Source organism: Benincasa hispida, unplaced genomic scaffold, assembly GCF_027475165.1.
Source record: "Benincasa hispida cultivar pf3 unplaced genomic scaffold, pf3_genome.v1.1 HicScf273, whole genome shotgun sequence".
Taxonomy (NCBI): domain Eukaryota; kingdom Viridiplantae; phylum Streptophyta; class Magnoliopsida; order Cucurbitales; family Cucurbitaceae; genus Benincasa; species Benincasa hispida.
In genome coordinates, this window is record NW_028326353.1 from 1 (window position 1) to 20,701 (window position 20,701).

The following is a 20,701-nucleotide window of genomic DNA, read 5'->3' on the forward strand; positions in this document are numbered from 1 at the left end:
AAATAGACTAATTGAATATAGTTAGGGCTAATATAGTCCACAATGACGTACAATGTCAACCTTTCAAATCTATCAGATTTCATTAGCTCATATTATCTCTCATGGAGCAGCGTTTATGCAAATTTGCTTTTCGATAAAGAAACTCACCTAATCCAATTTTTTTTTGGTTAATAATAAAAGATTAAATTATAAATTTGGTTCGCTAAAATCTAATCTCTATAATTTTAAAAAATTGAATATGATATTTATGGTTTGATATAAAAGCTCATAAATAGTACCTATAATACATATTTATGAAAAAATGAAAATTGTAGAGGATATATAGAACTTCAAAATTACAAAAAATTCCATTTGCAGAAGAAAAAGGATTTAAAATTTGAGTTGTTTCTAGAATATCCCAAAACACGAGAAAAATTAATGTAAAATGGGAGAAAAGGTAATTGATTGCATGAATAATCTTTAGTGGGGATGATGATAAAACGAACAGAAAATGGAAGAATGCGGTTGTAGATTCAAGAAGTGGACGGGTCTTATCTTAATGGCGCAAATATTGCCGCAGATTTTAACAGAAGATGGGAACAAAACACAAACACAACACGTCACAAGCTAAGTTAGTTTTGAAGAGTTTCGAGATAACATATCTTTTTAAAGAGCGATGGGGATCACAGATAGTTTTGATCGCTTAAAAAACAATGCAAAGAAAGATTTGAATAACGTGGAGATTTGGTCATTGGGAGTGTCGGTGGGGTGGGAAATAATGGGATTATTCAAACTCCAAAATCTGAATATACCGTCTTAATCCTAATCTAAAATCTAATACAGAAATAAATAACAAAGCTGTTTTTTTCTTTTGTTTGGAAAACCAATTCCAACTCCAACAAATGAATGTTGACAAAACTAGGGTGAGAGAAAAAAAAAAAAAAAAAACTAGGGAACGCGTAACGTGGGGTGGACTTTTATTTCCTTTCACGGAAACTTTTAAAACTCTACCGCAATGGCAATGCTGTTTCTATAAATATTATAATCACCATACCCGCACACCACGTCCAATCTATTCTATAATCTACCTTCCCAATAATATAACTCATAACAACTGCTTCCTACTCTCAAATCTCAAAATAACTCCAATAATTTATCCACTAAATATAAATTTGAGATATTTCCATCTTTTACATTCAATGGCGGACAACTCTTACGACCCAGTTCAAGTCTATCGTGAAATGGAAAAATAAGATGAAGAAGCAGAGGACCACGTTGAAGCATGGGTTGGCTCGCATGCAGATTGAGGTCCCAATTGGCTGGATCCAATCCATATACAAAAGTTGACCTAGAAGCCTGAGGAGGGCTTGTCAACATTCTTAAAAAAAGTATAAGCGTAATGGACAGCAACCATATATGGTTTCCCACAACTTTACAACACTCCTTTCCTAATTATTCACTCTTCATCATTTTGTGGGGACCTGTGGCTGTGACCACTGGAGGGATTACTATACTCATTCCTTAAAAAGCTGGAATACCAGTAGACCTACACTTGGCTCCATTTCAACCCAACAAATCCTTCTCGAAGTTGTATGAAAATAATGCCAAATTGAAATGCTTTAACAAGTAAGAAAGGCCAGGGGATGTCATGAATATCACAATACAACGGCAAGAGGGCCTCAACCGATACAAATGGGAAGGAAGGAACCGGGTTGGGAATGGGTTACATTACTAGGCTCGCCTCACCTTCACCAGAAGGTCCGGCACCCTACAAAATGCATCCTGACCTATCCCTTCGGTTCCATAATCCCTTTGAACTATTGAAATTACCAACTAAAACGAGAGAATAAAATCATGTGGAATAATCATGTTTGTCATACTCCCCAAGTCCTCCAGTCACAAAGAGGGCACTGCGTTCCTCTTCCTTCCAGAAATGTCACAGGATTAGTTGTGTACTGGTAATAAATTTGGCTAAGAAGCTAACTTGTAACTACAGGTTCGTAAGCACTGATCATGGATCTGACAGAAATTCCTACAACTATTCCCACTTATACCTCCATATGATAACTAATCAATGGCCTTTTTACTTGAACATTGATCTTTAAAATTTTGGTTAAATTACAAGTTTAGTTCCTAAGCTTCCAATGTAGTATCTAATAAATTTCTAAACTTTTAATTTTGTGTCTAATAAGATTCTAAGTTTTCAACTTGCCTTTGATCTATTCAGTTTTTAAAACATTCACAAAAATGTCCTATTGTACACAAATTTCAATGAAGTTGAATAGCCTATTTGATATTTTTAAAGTTCAGAAACCTGATCTAAACTTATAATTTTACCTTTAATTTTCAACCTGATCTAAAATTTGATTTTGAAACAAATTTAATCAAAGCATAAGCTTCTCAAAGATGCTTGGGATAATAAATAGATGTAATGACCACACCAACAAGTATTAATTTATCGAGCAACAAGCTCCCGTCTAGAACACCCATGATAGATTGTCCATCCCTTATGAACACCATACAGATTTGACGACATTATACTTTGCACTCCAGGTTCCGATTATTAACTACTTTATGAAGAGTTTAGAAGGGAAAGAAAGTTATTGTGGAAAGGATCTGAAATGTGTTCAAGAAGGTTTTGGACTGGTCCCTTACCCGTCAAAGCAGCTTGACTGTAAAACCCTAGCCAGGCAACCATGGCTAAACGTCCATTTTTAATCTCTTTTACTTTTAGTTCCTCAAAGGCTGCAGCATCCTTGGACAGATTCAAAGGATCAAACAACACACCACCTGGATAATTTATATCCCCCGGCAGAAATATTCCCAGAGGTTCCAGTGCCTCAATGCCACAATATCTTGCATATTCGGGTCCAACCTATTTACATTTTACATTTTAACTTACATCATACGGATGTAAGAACAATCAGACATAATAGTTTAATAAGCTCTCTTAACAATAAACTATCTAATTCTTCAACATCTTTAGTTAGTAACACTCTTTCTAAGAGTACTATTAACACAACAGATGGGATCATCAAAAGGTCAGTTTTTATGGAGGAAAATGGGGGGTCGGAGAAGTTTTAGTCGTTATGACTTGGAGTTCAATTTTCCAAATGTTAATGGAATGAAAAGGCTTCTGACGAGGCCCTTGATGAAGATTTTTTACAAAGCTCTTTGTTCTATTTTTCAAGAAAACAAAATTAATTCACCTTTAAAGAAGCAGTCAGATAATTCTTCATCTCCCCCTCTCATCAACACATTAGATTAAAAGGGAAAACTTTTTTCCTTTCTAAAGAATTGTAGCATTAAATCTATGAGATTATATCTGTGACCATGGATTTTGGCCTTTGGTTTCGTTCTCTACTTGGAATAAAATTGTCATTGGCTGATGTTTTTTCTTTTGCTCTTCGGTTTTTAGTTTTTGGGTGAAGTTGCTGCTTCTTCTCATTTTCTTTGCAGTTAACTTACACTGATAGAGCTTTTGGTAGTTCGGCCTTTCGGTGCTCATGCATTTCTCCACGGCAGTTGCTGCTTTTCTTCCTTTTCTGGTGTGATGTATCAAGCTGGTTGGTGTGGTTTCTATTTGCTTCAGTGGTTTGAGGAGCTTCCCATTGATGTTTTAGCGTTTGTTTGAAAGTTCTCTACGAGTGTTGGCACTTTGATCTTCTAGTTTTGCATTTTTTGTGGATTGTTGGCTGTTCTTTAGTACCTCATTCTTGTTTGGCTTGTTATTTCTTTTCAGGTTCTTGTAATCCCTTTTCCTTTTTCTTTGGGCATTATGCTTTTCCTTTCGCCCCCATTTGGTGGTTTATATCTTTGAACTTTTTTTTTCACAAAAAGTTTCTCTTTTTTCCAAAAGGAAAATTTTAATCCCAAATTCTTAAACAAGCTTATCAAGGGGCCAATGCTCGTTGTAGAAACTGTAAGGGGAACCAAACCACTTGTGTTTTGGTGGCAATGGGTGAAATTTGATTGAGGTTAACCAACTCAACTTAACACAGGTTTAAACCCAGAACAAGATACGTTATAATGTCACACTTTCCTAACCATTTAGGGCATGTCTAGGAATGATTTTGAAATTATTTAAATCATCTTTTTCATCTTCAAAATCACTACAAAAAATATCTTTAATAATTCAAAATTAATCTAATATTTGATTCCACACTTGTAAACACAATTTTAATACTATCAAAATTGATTTTAATCAATAAAAGCATGTATTTGGAATTTGAATAGATTTCGAATACGAAAAAAATGATTTTAGCAATTTCAAAATCACTCCCAAATATGTCATTTATGTCATTAATTAAAATGCCCAAAAGATACGACAAAAAGAAAATGTCAGAAGGCAGAAAATAAGATTGTTTGACATAGATTACCATCAAAATAGCTTGGCAAATTGCAATGACAACCACTCCTTGGCTTCCAGCTAAATGAAGCCCTGGTATTCCAAGATAGTCCAGTGTATCTCCCTGGTGGAAAGAGAACACAAACAGTTACATGAAAAAGAGCCAGTTACAACTCCGGGAAAGTTATAATTAATGAATGAGGATTGAGGAATTACACACACCCATGGAGATTGTCGATGATGGGAATATGATTCAATTTTCCTCAAATACATGGGAGAATCATCTATTTATAGGGAATATTGCACAACAGATAGTAACAATGAAATTAACCTATATTAACCACTATTTCTCTCTACATCACAAAGTAACGAAAGAGTGAATGAAATTAGAAGGCAGCAACCAAACTCAAGCTTACCACCGCACTGAAAGATATGAAGTCATAATTCCTTATTATTTTATTTCATTAATAAAGGCAGACATGAAAACAAGACTTTGAAATAAAACATGATTGGCCAGAAGCAGTTAGATAAACAACAATTTGAGAGTGGTTAGAAATATAACCAGACAAAAGGGTATAAATATAGAAACAAAACATAAACAAAACATGCAGACACACGAGAAAGATTCTATGTAATAAATCTCCAAAAAAAATGGTTGACCAAGAGCTGGAAAACAAACCTTAAGTTTTGAATACCCCACTCGCCACCAGATGGGTTCAGTAAAATGAAAAGCTCCAAAAATATCTAAGATCTCTGGAACTAAAGCACCCAAGGATGCTAACATAGCCCAACGAGCATGCAGTATTTCAAAGCTGAAATACGATAGAGTGGTTAAATGAATTATTGATGGAAGTTTCAAAAAGAAAAAAATAAAACTAAAAGAAATATATACATTCAATAAGAGTTGCTTATCGAAGATAATTTAGGACTGCAAAGTTATATTGCATATGGAATAGCTCAAATATCTTCAAAGTTGAATAGCAAGCTAAGCAATATGCAAGTTTTGTACCATAGCTAAGCTAACAAATATGTGGATATTTGTTCGGGGATCATTTTAAGATGATGTCTCTATTATATCGTGCAGGATCATTTTGTTACTCTCACAGCTTATCTGCATTGATAATCATCATTATGTCATCCCTTTGTCTACCGGCCAATTCACAAGTCAAATAATCAAATTCTCTAATGATATGAACTAATACATCTCCTAATGTAATAGGTTTGGAATAGTTGGGTAAAATCAAGTTAATTTTGGTTAATCCTTGATTAATTACATTTTAATTACCAATTTAGGTTTAACCTTTTCTAGTTATCCTTTTAGGACTCTTGTATTTCTCTATAAATAGAGAGAGCCTCTTTGTATTAGATGATCTTCTCATCAATAAAAAAGACTTTGGTTTGGATTCTTGAATATTTCTCTCCTTTGAATGCTTATGCTACATCAATTTGGTATTAGAGCATCCGTCTGGGCCAACATTGACTGCTGCCGATAGAAGTCCGGGAAACTAGGGAGTTTTGTGGGTTGTGCTCCTTGCGAACAACACACACCTAACTAGGTGGAACCCTTTAAATTCAAGAAGATTGAGAAGAAGTTTGAAAAATCATCCAAGAATCGAATTTTATGGAAGATCTAATGGATTTTGGGACAAAAATTATCATTTGTGCTATGAAGAACGACCAAGAAAGATCAAAATGTGTTCGAAAAAATTCAAGAATCGGTCCTACAACAATTATGATGAAGAAGCCTATTCAAGAACACCCAATTTTTACATCAATCCTGAAGTATTGGAAGAAATGAAGAAGGGAACCAAGAAAATCTAACGTTTGTTGAGAAAAATGACTTAAAATGTGGAGCGACTTTCAGAACATTTGCAAGAACTTAAGAAAGAGTTAATTCTCAAAAATCACTGTGAAGAAGAAAGCGATAAAGAAAAATTGTGGAACCCACAAAACCTCAAGCACGGAAGAAAACATGTTCGAAATTCTACAAGCAAAAATCGCCGACAACAAAATTGGAGCAACCAAACTACCGACATTGAGCGAAGAAGAAAAAATAAACATAGTTGAAGAAGCATGAGAAGGAAGATAAGTTTGACCCTATCCATTGCACAACTTGAACGGAACAAAGAGGAATGACTGATTGATGAAATCAGAGATCATGATGTTGAAGATGAAGGTAGAAACCCATGGGCACTCTGATTCGAAAAAGTTTAAAGATCTAGTTCCAGTCGACTACGAAACAATGCGGGAGATCAAATGTCTCAAATTAGAATTTTTTGGGTTTTTAGCCGGTGAAGTTGAATCGGAAAATTTTGGGTTTTTCGTCGGTGGCACCATAGCCTATGATCCATTTGGTAGATGATGTAAGAAGACATTTCGTATTACCTGTCTTGGCAATGGTGGCAATAGGATTTGATGAAGAAGATACCTGCAAGGATCCTTGGAATACTTGAAATTTAGCAAAGTCGTCGACAAAGATGATAACAAACTTCTCAGCCATATCATTGGTGGAAGCTATTTGAGCATGTTGAGATCATTGAGTCTTATACAACAACTTTCGACAATCATGTTTCATATGTCTTGGCTTACGAAAATAGTGACAGATGATCTCCTGAGAATCTGATCTTCGATTATCATAACTAGGCTTCTGAAAATTGGTAGTCATCCTTAAAGTATCGCGGGAGTTATTATTATTCTTATTCATAAGAGCACTATTAGGTTGAGAAACAGGCGAACTGGATTTAGAACTCTCAATACAAAGAACAGGACTGAAGGCTTCCTCTAATGACAAAATTTCAAAATAAAAAAGAATCTGTGTTTTAACCATTTCAAACTCAAGTAAAAGTCCATTCAAAACTATCATAAACGCCATCTTTTCTCGCTGAGCTTGTTGAACTTTGATATCGGGACTAAACGACAATATTAAAGCAAGTTCAACAGCTGTCTTCTTAAGTCTCATAAAGTAACTTGTAACAGATTCTACATTTTGTTGAGCTCGAAATAATTGCATACAGACATCAAACATTCTATGAACGTATTCTTTTCCAGAATATAGAAATTCTAAGAATTCTAAGAGTTCTTTCACAAAATCACAATGATCTACCAAACCAACAACCTCACTTTCAATAGAATTCTTAATCTGAAGATAAAGTCGAGCATCATCATGAAGCCAAGCCTTTTTTTTTTTTTTTTTCATCTTTTGATGGCTATTCAGTCACATGATCATCCATATCTGTACTAAGCAAATAAAATTGAATCGTCCGACGCTAATCATAGTAATTCAATCCATTTAACTTGTGTTCAGTTATCTTCGATGCTAGGGGAATTACATTAGATACTATCATATGCTTCACTTCATCCATTATAAGCTAAAAAACAGTTTGTAGATCTCACAAGTGGAAAGAACAGACCAGAATCGAAATCAAAGCTGAACCAAAAGAACAAAACAGCTCCAAATTGAACAACATAGCAACAAACCCTAAGCACAAAAGGGTATTTTTTTCCAAATAGTTCACAACCGAGATGGAACCAAATGCACAAAACAATCAGAAAAGATGTGCCGAGAAGAACCCAACTGATGGAACGTGGAGAAGTGGTCCCACTCGCTCCTACGCGCCGGCACATGGCGACGGAGTAGAATCAGAGTGGTGCGCGTGAGCTTCATGCACGGACGTTTCTAGCAACTGACGACAGCATACTTGATTGGACGGCGACAGCGCTTCTCCTAGGATGGGTGGTGTAGACAAACGACCACTCAAACTTGATGAATCAAATCAAACCCTCACCTTGTGAGAAGCGTAAACCCTAATATAGCCATCGAACGAAAATTCTAATCCCTAGACTGCTCTGATACCATATACTCAATAGTCTTAGAAAGAATAATTATCTTATTCAATTAATCAGGTTGAAGATACACACACACATATATATATGCCAACTAAGAAACCCTAATCTAGGAGATAAAAAATTACAATAAAGGACAACTAATTATAATTACAATATAAATACATATTCTAAAAAAGCAAACTTGGCCAAACCAAAAACTCCTATAAGGATGGAAGACGAAGGAAGCCTCATGGTTCCTAGAAGAAATCGTCTAGAGCCAATTGACACCAAATTTGCAATCGTGCATGAGAGAGGAGACAATGAAGCTGCTTTGGAGAAATCTTTGCGAGGAGAACGTCTTCGAAATTTTTTTCCGGATTTTCCGTTTCTAACCCGACTCGAAAAACACAAAACCAGACCCAACCCAAATTTCCCAATTCTCCCAGACATCTTCTCTTTCTCAAACCGACCCATATTCCTTTTGCCAAACCGGTCAATTACTCCACCATGGCCCATTTACTTCCACTCAAATCTGCATTCCAGCCCATACCCAAATCTACTGAAATGCAAAAACCCCACCCCAATTGGTTCTTCAAACTTGCAAAGTGGGCTTTTCTAAATTTTCTAAGGAGTATGCTTATGTTTTACTAGCAATGGATTTGGATGTTGGTCCGAGGTTTTTGCAAAGTGGCATGACGATGCAATTTGGATGTTGTTGGTTTTGATTGTTCAGAGATATTTTTGTGTGAGTGGCTTACTTTTTTTATTTTTACCTTCATTTTCGTTTTAAAACTCGAGGATGAGTTTTTTTCTTGGGAGGGATAGAATATGATGTGTAATAGGTTTGGGAAAGTTTGGTAAAATCAAGTTAATCTTGGTTAATCCTTGATTAATTACATTTTAATTATCAATTTAGTTTTAACCTCTTTTAGTTATCCTTTTAGGACTCTTGTATTTCTCCATAAATAGAGAGTCTTCTTGTATTAGATGATATTCTCATTAATAAAAGACTTCAATTTGAATTCTTGAAAATTTCTCTCCTTTGAATACTTAGGCTACATCATCTACATATGATTCCAGATATTGGGTAAAAAAAGGAATTGCTGAAAAAAGAAAATAGGCTAAAAGAAGCATAATATACTTGAAGTACTTCTGAAAAGCCACAGGATCCTCACTCAAACCTGCAATATCAAATCCATAATCACCAGGCAGTTCACCTGTTAGATATTTTGGATAATCATATGGTAGTGGACCAAGCCACCGAGGACGCTCTTCTCCATACCATGAGCTGCAATTATTCACCAATAGAATAGCATTTACAACATGATACAATTGGATTCAGATGTACAATAGGTTTCTAATTTACTTGGCCGTTAAACATTCATAGTTAGAAAAACAATAATTCATAATACCACATCCAATACAATGTAAATTAGTACGAGCAAAAGATCACAGCCATGTACTCAATTTCAAGAGTAAAAGGAAATTAAGTGAAATAAATATTTAAGAAATACTACTGGCCCAGTTCTACAATGAAACTTTAAAAATTAAAGAGAGATCCAAAAATTGAATTGGAATAGTCTAATTAGAAGAAGAATTATGGTAGCAAACATTCTACAGTGGTCAATCGAAGCCCTTATAAATAAAAGAGAATTTTAAAAAGAATAAGTTCAAGTCATGATGGCCACCTATAGAATGTAAATATCCTACAAGCTTCCTTGGCAACCAAATATAGTAGAGCCAGGTGGTTGTCCCATGAGAATAGTCAAAATGTGTGCATGTTGGTCTAAACTAAACATTCAAAAATATTAAAAAAAAAGAGAATAATACTTTTTGGTCCCTAGGTTTTTTACTCTAGTTTCTATTTGGTCCCTCGGTTTTAAAATGTTATACATTTAGCCCTTAAGTTTTGAGTTTTGTTTCAATGTAGTCCTTGAGTTTCAAAATGTTACAATTTTGGTCCTTAAGTTTCAAGATTTTACATTTTTAACCAATTTTTCATTAAATACTTATTTTCATTGACATCAATTTTTATTAATTAACTAAAAATAATTATGAAGTGGAATTTTAAATTTAATTTTAAAAGTGATAAAAATAGTGAAACTTAATTAATTAAATTCTTTTAACGATTTTTAATTTATTAACATAAATTAACTCTAAAGAGGGAAAGTGAGTCTTTAGTGAAAAATCGAGGTTAAAAGTGTAAATTCTAAAAGATAGGGACCAAATTGAAGCAAAACGCAAATGTTAAGGATAAAATTGTAGCATTTTGAAACCTAAGGACTAAATTGAAACCAAACTCGAAACTTAAGTACTAAATGTGTAGCACTTTGAAACCCATGGACTAAATAGAAACTAGACTCAAAATCTAGGGACCAAAAAGTTGTTTTTCCTAAAAAGAAATAACAAACATTTTTACTTTTGTTAACTAAATGTTGTTAGTTTGTTTTACTTAGTCTAAGTTAGGCTCCTCATTCTGTTATGAGTTGGCTAGACATTTGGCGATATCCATGTTTGTTGTATGGCACTTTCATCATAATAATAGAAAGTTAGTTTACAAAACTTCCTTCACCCGAATGTGGTGTCAGACCAGTGCTTGTCTATAGCATGTTCTCACCATAGTAGTTCCAACTTGAAGAGATACGAGTATCCAGATATTTACTCCTAGAATTCTAAGAATATTCAAGAAAAATCTTGTACAACGACAACTAAACCTTACACAATTGCAAAAAACTATTTGGTGGATGACACCTCCAACAATCCCTTTCACATCCACCGTTCTGACAATCTAAATTTGGTGCTTGTTTCTCAGTCGACTAACTGGAGAACTTCATTTCCTGGAGCCTAGCCACAAGATAGCACTTTCCAATTTGACAGTTGTTTTTTTTTTTTTTTCTTTTTCCTTTTTTTCTTTTTGATAAGAAACAAATTTCATTGATGTATGGAATTTACAAAAGAAGGGCCACAAACCCAAACCAAAGGAGTTACAAAAGATTTTTTCAATTGGTCAAAAGAGAGGATGGAGAATAAAAACTATAGAAAGATGTACATTTGCAACAAGTAATAGCAAGAAATTTAATATGATAAAAAAACCAATCAAAAGTGTTTCCCTTATTTTTTTTCCCTCCTTTTTTTTGGATAAGAAATTATTTCATTGATTGAATGAAATGTCCAAAGATGTACAAAATGATAGCCTATTCATGGGATATACAAAATATGTTTCCGATATGCAACAAAGAAAGTGCAAGACATATGTCTAAGGATATTCAAAATATACAAAATATGTTTCCAAGTTTTTGGCAGATCATTCCATACAAGACATATGTCTCAATTGGAATGCATTTATTTCTTCGATTTAATTAGAGCTTTCATGCTTGTATGTCTTAATCTTTATAATGTATTTTGTTATGAACTATAAGCCCTTTTAGAGATTTATTATGTATTGGAATACGATGAGAATGTTAAGATCGTGTCAACCTAGCTGAGATAGCCCAATGCATCTACTAATCCATAGCTTTATTTGAGTTGTATTCTTCTATTGTTTCCTTGTACTCAGAGCATTTATCTCTTTTCATTATATCCATGAAAAGTTTGTTTCCATTTTAAAAAAAATGCAACAAGGAAAGAAAAACTAGGACTTCTAATAGCATGTAAGTTTTTACACCAAAAGATTCCATTGATATTTATATCAACTAAATTAAGGATTTTCTCTAAAGATTTGGTTTCCTTGAAATGTTTTAGCATTTTTCTCAGCCCAAATCTTCCACAAAACCACGGAAATAAAGTTAACCCATAGGTGTTCTTTAGTAGCTTTGAATGGCTAGTCCATCAGCCACATCCTTAGCCAACCCTGTGTGCTAGATGGGGGGTTGTGCACCAATGAAAAGCTTCAAACAAATCAGCCCAAATAGAAACGACGAAGGAGCATTTGAAGAAGAGGTACATTTGAGACTCAAAACCTCGTTGGCAAATCAAGCAACAAGAGGGAGAGAGATCCAAGGACAGCAGTTTTGCAGACTCTCCATGGCATTGATACGAGTGGTAAACTTCCCAAAGGAGGAACTTAGGGGACGTTTGAGGCGCTGAGTTGGTTATTATAGTCAGTGATTATTATAGTATATGGGTTATAATAGTTTGTAGGTTATAATAGTCTATGCTTGGGGTGCATGCTATTTTAACTAGGTAGGAAATAATAAACACTGTAACAAAAGGGGAAAGAGATGATGAGTAGGAAATAGTAAACGCTATAACAAAGTGGGATTTGAAATAGTAAAACGATAGTTAATTGTAGGTTCCAATCGTTGGAAACATCAACTATTACAATTGGAGCCTTTCTAGCCCACTCCACGCACTTGAAGTTGGGGGCCCAAACAACCCTTTAATCCTTCTAGGGTAAGGGAGCTTCCAAATCTCTCAGAGGAGATCTTTGGATACATAGTTGGATTTATTGATAGCATCTTGCATGTCCATTAAAGAAATGATCCTTTGGTAAATGTGTGCATCCACAACAACATCATTGTAGTATCCTAGATTCTCATTATTAAATGAGACAGCAGCTAGTGTTACCCACCTACATTCAGCTCAAGAAATATGGAAGATTCTCAAAGAAGAATGCCCTTCAAAGTTTTCCACTTTGATGGGAATTGGTGACTCTTACATGGAAGCAGATGTTGGTGAGTACATAATTTGCTGAATTGAAAATTATCAGTCAGGAGAGCAGTAGTTAAATTATAGCCCTAGCAACATTTATTTGAAGAGTGTATGTGGAGGCACAAAGGCATTTACTGATATTTACAAGCTGGAGTATGTTCTGGACTTTTGGGTCAAGACAATTTCATTGTTTATTTTTTTAAAAGGAAACAAAACTTTTCATTGATATAAGGAAAAGAAATTACATAGAGATGGATCAGGAGATGCACTCAGGCATCTCAACTAGGTTGACACCCCCTTAGCACCCTCATCATATCCAAATAATGAAACCAAATATAAGATGTCTAAGTCCGAGCGGACAAACAAAAAGAAACTGACACAGCATCCAAGAAGGCAATACAAAATACAGCAAGCAAACCTAAAACAACTAAATCCGTACATCAAATGAAAGCTAATTACAATACAAACATTATCAAGCTTGCATAAAAAACAAACCCCAGTTTAAATTGATATCTTGCACGGTATATTCTTCAAAATATTTGGAGAGGGAACACCAAGAGTCAGCCTTGCTGCCTCAAATCTGTCCTGCCAAACCTTGCTTTGACAGCATCGTTCTTGAGTAATTTAGGGCCTGACTTCAGCAATGGACCCATCAAAATATGCACTACATTGTCTCTGGAAGGACTTTCCAAAAACCCAGCTTGTGCCAGAGGTCCGAAATAAATTCTGCCAACAATTGACAGCATAGAAACACTAAAAAAATAGATGTTGGGATTCATTTGCTGCGAAACAGAAATGACAGATTGTAGGAGACAAGCATTGAGTTGGGAGTTTCCTTTGTAGGACCTCTGAACAATTCAAAGCACCAAAAATCATTATCCAGATTGTTATGTTAACTCAACGCGGACTCTTAGTCTTCCAAATTGCTTTTTCCAAACCTCTCTCTAAAGGAGATGAGATTTTTAGGTGATTAAACAAGGATTTAACCAAGAAGATTCCCCTGTTTCTACTGACCAAGAGCGTGTATCTGGTTTATCCAACACCTTTTCCCCCACTAACATCCCAATTAAATTCTGAAATTCGATTAATTCATCATCCTTTAGGAGTCTTCAGAAAAAGACTGACCATGAAAGGTGTGTGGTGTCCCAATGATCTGCTACAGTCCCTTGCGGATTAAGAGCAACCTTGAATAACTTGGGGAATAGCACATTCAATGGCAACTTATCAACCCAAGGGGGTCCAACCAAAATCTGATTCGAAAACCATTGCCCAGCTTATATTTTGCTAGTGCTTCTACTTTCGCCCAAGTTCTTGAAATATTGATCCATGGACGTCTAAGGTTTAGGCTGACTTTTCCAAATGTGTGCCTATTAAACAAGTCATTCCCATGTATGCTTCTAATGACTTGGTGCCAAAGTGAATTTTCTTCATTAAAGTACCTCCATCCCCATTTGGTTAAGTGTGCCAAATTCTTCATTTCTAATCCACCAAGACCCAATCCTCCATCTTTTTTATTCCGAAAGACTACCTCCCATTTAATCAAATGGTTTATATTCCCTCTTTTGTGTCCCTCCCAACATTCTATTGAATTTACTACCTTTTCCGACATAAGAAAAGAGGACATGTAATACATGGGGAGATTAGAAAAGACGGACTTACAAAGTGTTGCTCTTCCCCCACTTGATAAATTATATCTTCTCCACTTGTCTAGCTTGATTTGTATTTTTTTCTATGACCGGCTGCCAAAAGGACATTTTTTTCAGATACATAAAGAGCAGAATCTCAACTTTGCCATTTAACCTGGCAGCTGCTGTGATGGTCACTTAATGCTAATTGATTTGCATGTTTAGGATGCTTTTCATCTAGACATGAAGGTCAATTTGATAAATAGGACATCCATTTAGCTTTCTAAATGCGATAGGCGGTTAAACATTCAGGATTATGTAAGGCCCCTAGTATAGAAATAGTAGGACTTTTAGGAGAATATTGGTATTGGTATTAGTAAGGGTATAAGAGTAATTAGATAGGAAGTTAGTTAGTGAATATGGCTATAAATAGAAGGAGTGGAGTGGTAGGAGGGTGTGAAGAATTTGGTGGGAATTTCTTTTAAGGAATTTAGGAGAGACTAACCCTCTCAAAAGGCTAGGGTTTATCCTGTTATTTTGTTCGTGAGTTTATAGCATATTTCAATACATCTTCCTATATTTCTATAATTGAATTGCCTTTGAGTTCATCCTATATTCTTGAGTACTGTTCTTGTTAGGAGGGTCCTAACAGATTACAAGTTACCTCTTGTGAGTAATCAATGATTGAGTAAGCAAATTAGGAAAAAACTCAACACAACCTGCGTTGGATACTTCGTTCCACTGATACTTCACTCTGTTTGATCACTTTCAAACTTTAGTTTCGTGCACTTTTAATTTTCAAACACTTTTCTTTTACAATTAAAGCACTCACAAACCAATCACCCCCCCCCCCCCCCCCCCCCCCCCCCCCCCCTTCCGGTTACCTAAAGAATAAGCATTTTAATCGAGAAATTGACTGACTCTCTGTGGATCAATCCATTATAATTTTTTACACTAATACTACGGAGTTAGAGTAGGAAGAAAACATTATTTGATTGGATCTAAGGCCTCGACAACCTTTGGTCCATCAACTATACAACTATATTGGTCAGACAAATTTACAACCAATGCAACTATTCGAGTTTTGAATACTCTAATCCTTTTGTCATAAGCAATATTTTACTTTAGAATATGATTTTCCAAGAAAGTTTACTTCCTCTTCTTTCTTAACCACTCAGTATCCTCTGTAGCACAACATACATGGTAATACAGCCTTCCATCCTTTTTCTTCCTTTTTTTCTTTTTTTTTTGTCATATCCGCATGTGCCCAAGCCAGCTTGCACGTGCTTACACTAATCTCACAGGACAACCTGTCTAACCCTACAACAATTGGGTGTCAAAGAAACACGTAAGATTATTAAATCCTGCATAGGATGTTACTGTTCTTTGTTAAGACATACATTTAAAGCCTTCAATCCTTAACACCATCATCCTATATATGAAGTTTTCTATTTCACTTATGCGTTCGGCATATAAGATATAACCAAGTAGTGGACCTACAACACTTTACAAACAAGTACTTGTTTGCAAAATTATCATCTAAATCAAGAGCCCTTATGAAGTTTAAACTCTCCATCCTCTGCAGAAGTCCAAAAGAAGGACATCAAGAATAACACAGTGAAGAAAGCCTTTACTAACCTTAAATTTATAGAAAATTTGTGAGAAAACCTTTAAGATGAATCAGATCCCTCTCAAGTGGCATAACGGAGTCCAATGGTGGCAGCAGTTAACCACAGATTTAGCATTAAGGATTGGAGGAGAGCGAGGAAGATGAATGGAGAGAATGATGCAAATAGGAGCAAATCTGAAGGCGATGGTGGAGGCTTGGCCAGAATGGCGTGGGGATTGAGGAGGCTGTGATGGAGTACGTACCTTCAGGCAAAAGCAAGTATGGGAACAGCATCCAGACTCTTAATCCAAGCACATCACCAGCAATGAATCGCTAAGTTTAATTGTCAGCTAGTTGGTAAAGAATGGTGCAACAAAGGTAACTTTCAGGTACTTGTTATTGTGTGCTACAAATTCAATACCTGATTCAAACAAATACTGGATAGTTGCCTCTGCGGCTACTAGTCACATTGTTCCAACAGATCAAGTTTCCATGAAAATGAAATCAGTAGATAATGTCTCGATTGCACTGCCTAGAACAGCCTCTAGTTTGTGCATTTTAATGAACTTTGAGCTTAAGGCTATTCTGTGCATGCCTGGAGCAAGTTCAAAATGATTCCAATAAGTTGTTTAACCAGGAACTCTTTGGTTTCTATGATCTTCTTTAACAATCATTGTCTTGGGCCATGATCTACTCACTTTGAACATGACTGATAATACCATACAGCTTGAAGTCCTATATGTTCTAGATAGATCTTAATTCAACGTGCATGTAATTATTAAAATCTGAGTAGTTCAACTTGGCATTAGCGTCACCAAATCACGCGTGCGTCGTCAGACCAATTTTCAACGGTGTAAACGACCGACCAGTTTAACCGAAAATGTAGCAGGTTTAATAATACGGTGAACAGGGCGATAATAGTTAAGATAGAAGGATTTGGGCACCAATAATAAGCTTACCCGATTACCTATCTTTTCTAGCCTCCTCGGCAAGAACCTTGAACTTCGAAGAGTTGGCTATGGCAGATTTTTTCTTCTTTTCCAATTGTCTCTGGAGCGACTCTCCAAGTGGGCTATTGGCGATGGCTTTCACCGCCGTGAAAGGAATTGCGGAGAATATCAGAACCCCTGCAAGCTAAAGCAAGATGAAAACAAGGACTCAGAAATCAGCTAAAGTTGGATACAGCTAGCTTGTTTTCTTACGAACCTCCTGCCAGGAAGCTCTGCAAGTGGAACGATGAGGGATGGAGTGGCCGTTCCGAAGATTAAGGGTTGGGGTCCGCGAACGGAGTCGCTGGAGAGAACTTCCGTAGAATGAGGCGGAGGAAGACGAAATCGCAGGCGTATGTGGCTGAACTAGCGCCATTGCCATCTCTGATAATGGAGTGATCACTGAGCGAAAACGCATCAGACACCACCTTTTTAAGACGTTTTTTTCTTTTCAAATTGCAAAAAGAAAATAAAAATAAATAAATAATTATTTCTTAATGGGAATCGACGTAAGTATACAAAAAATCAAGTTTCTTTTACATTTTTACATTTTTCAATATTTTATCTGATAATCAGTTATTTTCGGCATCCTCATTTCCCGCATTTTTCTCTCTCCTTCAAAAACAGTGAATTTTCTCTTCTTCCTTCTTTGCTTGTTTTTCATTTGGTATATAATTTCATTTGATTATAGTTAATTACTTAATATTAATTTAACAAAATTAATATAAATATTTATTTTAATAAATCAATAATAATATATTAACATATTTACTTAATTTATTTTTATAATAAAAATTTATTAAATGAATGTAATTAATTTTTTACATAAATAAATAATTAATTAACTAACAATATCTTAAATATATTTAATTAATAAACTATATTAATTAAATTTAGTTAGTAAAATTTATTTTCGTCGATGATAATTGATTGTTTATTGAGTTTTTATAATCAAACAATTATTTATTTAAATTAATTTTAATTTGATCTTTATAAATAAATATAAATCTTTTTTATATTTTTTATTAGCATTCTTTATTAACGTATCATATTTTTGTCTCATTTTTCACTTGTTGTATAATATATTGTTGATTAATATATATTTTCTTATATTATTTAATTAAAATTAAAAGCACTAATGTTAAACTTAATTAATTATAAAAATGATTTAATTAGATTACAATTAATATGACGTTCATTTAATATATTAATTGGTTAATTTGAAATAATTTACTCAGTTTTCAAATATTTATAATTAAAATTATTATTAATTCTTAATAATTAACTTTTATCGATGTATTAAATGATATTTAATTTTAATTAGTTGATCTATTATAGTTATATAAGATTTTCGTACTTAATTTCATGAATGAAATACAAACATATCTTATTCAACAAATTATGATAACATTTCTCATGCACAACTATCTTTGATTCTCAGACATCCTATTCCTAGACATTTATAAAATTTTAAGTCAAACGACCCGTAGGGGTGTTGGGGGTAAGAAGAGAAATAGTAAGGAATAAAGAGTTAAGAAATCTAAGGAGTTGTTGTCTTTTTTGCCCTCGATCTCAAATTAATTACTTTTAGTTAATTAATGAATTTTGATGATAACAAACATGCTCTTATTAACTAACAATTTAATATTTTCAAGTATCCATTGCGTAGAGCTCGAAACAATGATTCCAACATAATTTGAATCACAGCTTAAACGAATAAGATATAGGTGAAACAAGCTTGACGAAAAAATCCAGAGCGAATGACAAGGCATATTATTTTTCATCAAAGTTGACCAATTGAAAGGTTATTTTATGTTCGTGTATAAGCGCTAATTTTGGACATATGGTGGCATTTGCTTTTTGTTGGGTTTTTAAAGAAATGATTTTAGAATAGGGTGATTTTTATATATAGAAAAGTAGGTCAAAGTATTTATAATTTATAGCAAAAAAGTTTAAGAAACGGTTACAGCCGAACAAACCCCAAAAACGGTGTAAGATACCGAAAAGCCCAGTCCAAATGCAAAAAAAAAAAAAAAAAAAGGAGAAAAGGCGGCGTCTTGACCCAACAACGATTAATCGACACAATTTTCTCCGAGGATTTTTTCCTCCAACGAACGACGCTTCATCTCCTCCAATCATCTCCATTTCATCAATCTCTCAAAATCAATTTCTTCTTCTTCTTCTTTTTCTTCTTCTTCTTCCATCGATGCTGCTTCACCTTCTTTTTTTCCTATTTACGTCCTTTTTCGTACGCTACTTCATTTCCATCCTCGTCCACTACTTCTTGGTTCTCTTCTTCTTCTTAATCCTTCATCCTTGGGCGATTAGGAGTCATTCCGAGAAAATCAGGCCAAACAGATTAAAAAAATGACCAAGAAAGTCAACTAAGTTGAGGAAAATCAGATAATTACTAAAATGCCATCGAGCTCCAGCGTCACGACCCTAGGAGAAGCGTCGAACAACGCTTGAAGACAGAAGGCTCACTTTTGCTACAAAACAGGGCAGCGTTGCAACGCTCCAAAATTTGACGCGACTAATCCTGCATGCGCCTTGCGCAATGCAGCGTCAAGGCTAGCATCGCGTCTCAAGTCATCGCTTTTTGGCTTTTTTGCGATTTAGCGTTGCAACGCTAGCATCAGCGTCACGACGCTACTCTGCAAGTATAAATAGTTTTTCTTTCATTTTTTGCTGAAGGAGGAAGCACGATTTTCGATAAAGGCTGGAATTTCTCTTTGTATCAATTAGTCTCTATGGTAATTTCGTTTCCTACTTAGGTTAGATTTTAATTTCTTTTTGGATTGTAATCAACAATTTTTAATTCTTCATAAATTTGTCTATGAATTTGTGAAGTAATCAATCTTATTTTTATTTCAAGAGTTTTTGCAATTCTTTTGAATTTTCTACTTGTCTTTATCATTTGCAGTCTGATTTGAGCATTCTTGAATCTGTTTTTAATTCTTAAAGCATGTTGAACTATATCTTGAACATGTTTAGCCTAGATGCTTGGTTTTGTCACAATCATGGTTGAATGCGTTGCTTTTAATGTGTTTGATAGAATTTTTAGCAAAGATCTACAAGAGACAATAGTAATTATGTGTTTAATGGGTATCCTAGGATGCACTAATTACTAGATTTGAAGAAAATTCGGTTAATTGAGTAAGCTATCTTGACAATTAATCGATGCAATTGAATCCTAGAACTTAATGAGCATGTTTTCTCTTCTATATGGCTGCTATCAAACCCAATGGAGGTAGAAGCATGTAGATTGATGAGGGTTAGGGCTATCCAACCTTAATTAATTATTAGGACGCTTTCTTGACTAGGTTAATGCTAGTTGTCCACCTTTGTAGAGACTAGTTTAATCTAGTTAAGTAGGTAGTTATGAGCTTAATCCGATTGTGAATTAAATTTGTAAAATTCAATGATGGAATTGCATTGAATGTCTAACTTGGATTAGAAGCAAGATTGTTCTAAACTTGTTTGCAATTATCCTTTGTCTTTTGATTTTTAGTATATTTCTTGCTTTAATAAAAAAATCCCCATTTTATGGCTTTCATAATTAAGCTTGGTTAAGGAAAAGATTAAATAACTTTTCCCTGTGGATCGACCTCTTACTTCCACTTAACTACGAGTTAGTTTAGGTTGTTGTTTGAGCTTTACAAATATTGTTTGTTTC

At 34.6% G+C, this 20,701-nt stretch overlaps 1 protein-coding gene across 2 annotated transcripts; it reads right to left on the bottom strand.

The window, feature by feature from the left end:
- Positions 1-2,358: 2,358 nt before the first annotated feature.
- LOC120086086 (chlorophyll a-b binding protein 7, chloroplastic) lies at positions 2,359-17,485 on the bottom strand. Of its 2 annotated transcripts, XM_039042521.2 has the most exons (6): positions 17,243-17,485; positions 17,004-17,170; positions 9,294-9,440; positions 5,007-5,139; positions 4,359-4,451; positions 2,359-2,854 (listed from the first exon to the last, which is right to left on the bottom strand). In XM_039042521.2, exons 1-6 carry the CDS (start codon positions 17,441-17,443, stop codon positions 2,552-2,554), a joined length of 1,044 nt encoding a protein of 347 aa, XP_038898449.1. In that variant the 5' UTR covers positions 17,444-17,485; the 3' UTR covers positions 2,359-2,551. The 2 variants fall into 2 exon arrangements, with proteins under 2 accessions (XP_038898449.1, XP_038898450.1); XM_039042522.2 differs by lacking the exon at positions 9,294-9,440 and having other exon boundaries at positions 17,243-17,465.
- Positions 17,486-20,701: the final 3,216 nt, after the last annotated feature.

What these genes read in the sequence shown, in the direction of transcription:
- LOC120086086 (XM_039042521.2), bottom strand. Translation starts at nt 17,443, where the DNA reads ATGCGTTTTCGCTCAGTGATCACTCCATTATCAGAGATGGCAATGGCG. An exon ending in GCAGAGCTTCCTGGCAGGAG is followed by an intron (nt 17,171 to 17,242) that starts GTTCGTAAGAAA and finishes ATCTTGCTTTAG; the next exon opens with CTTGCAGGGGTTCTGATATT. An exon ending in GCTTTTCAGAAGTACTTCAA is followed by an intron (nt 5,140 to 9,293) that starts GTATATTATGCT and finishes ATCGTATTTCAG; the next exon opens with CTTTGAAATACTGCATGCTC.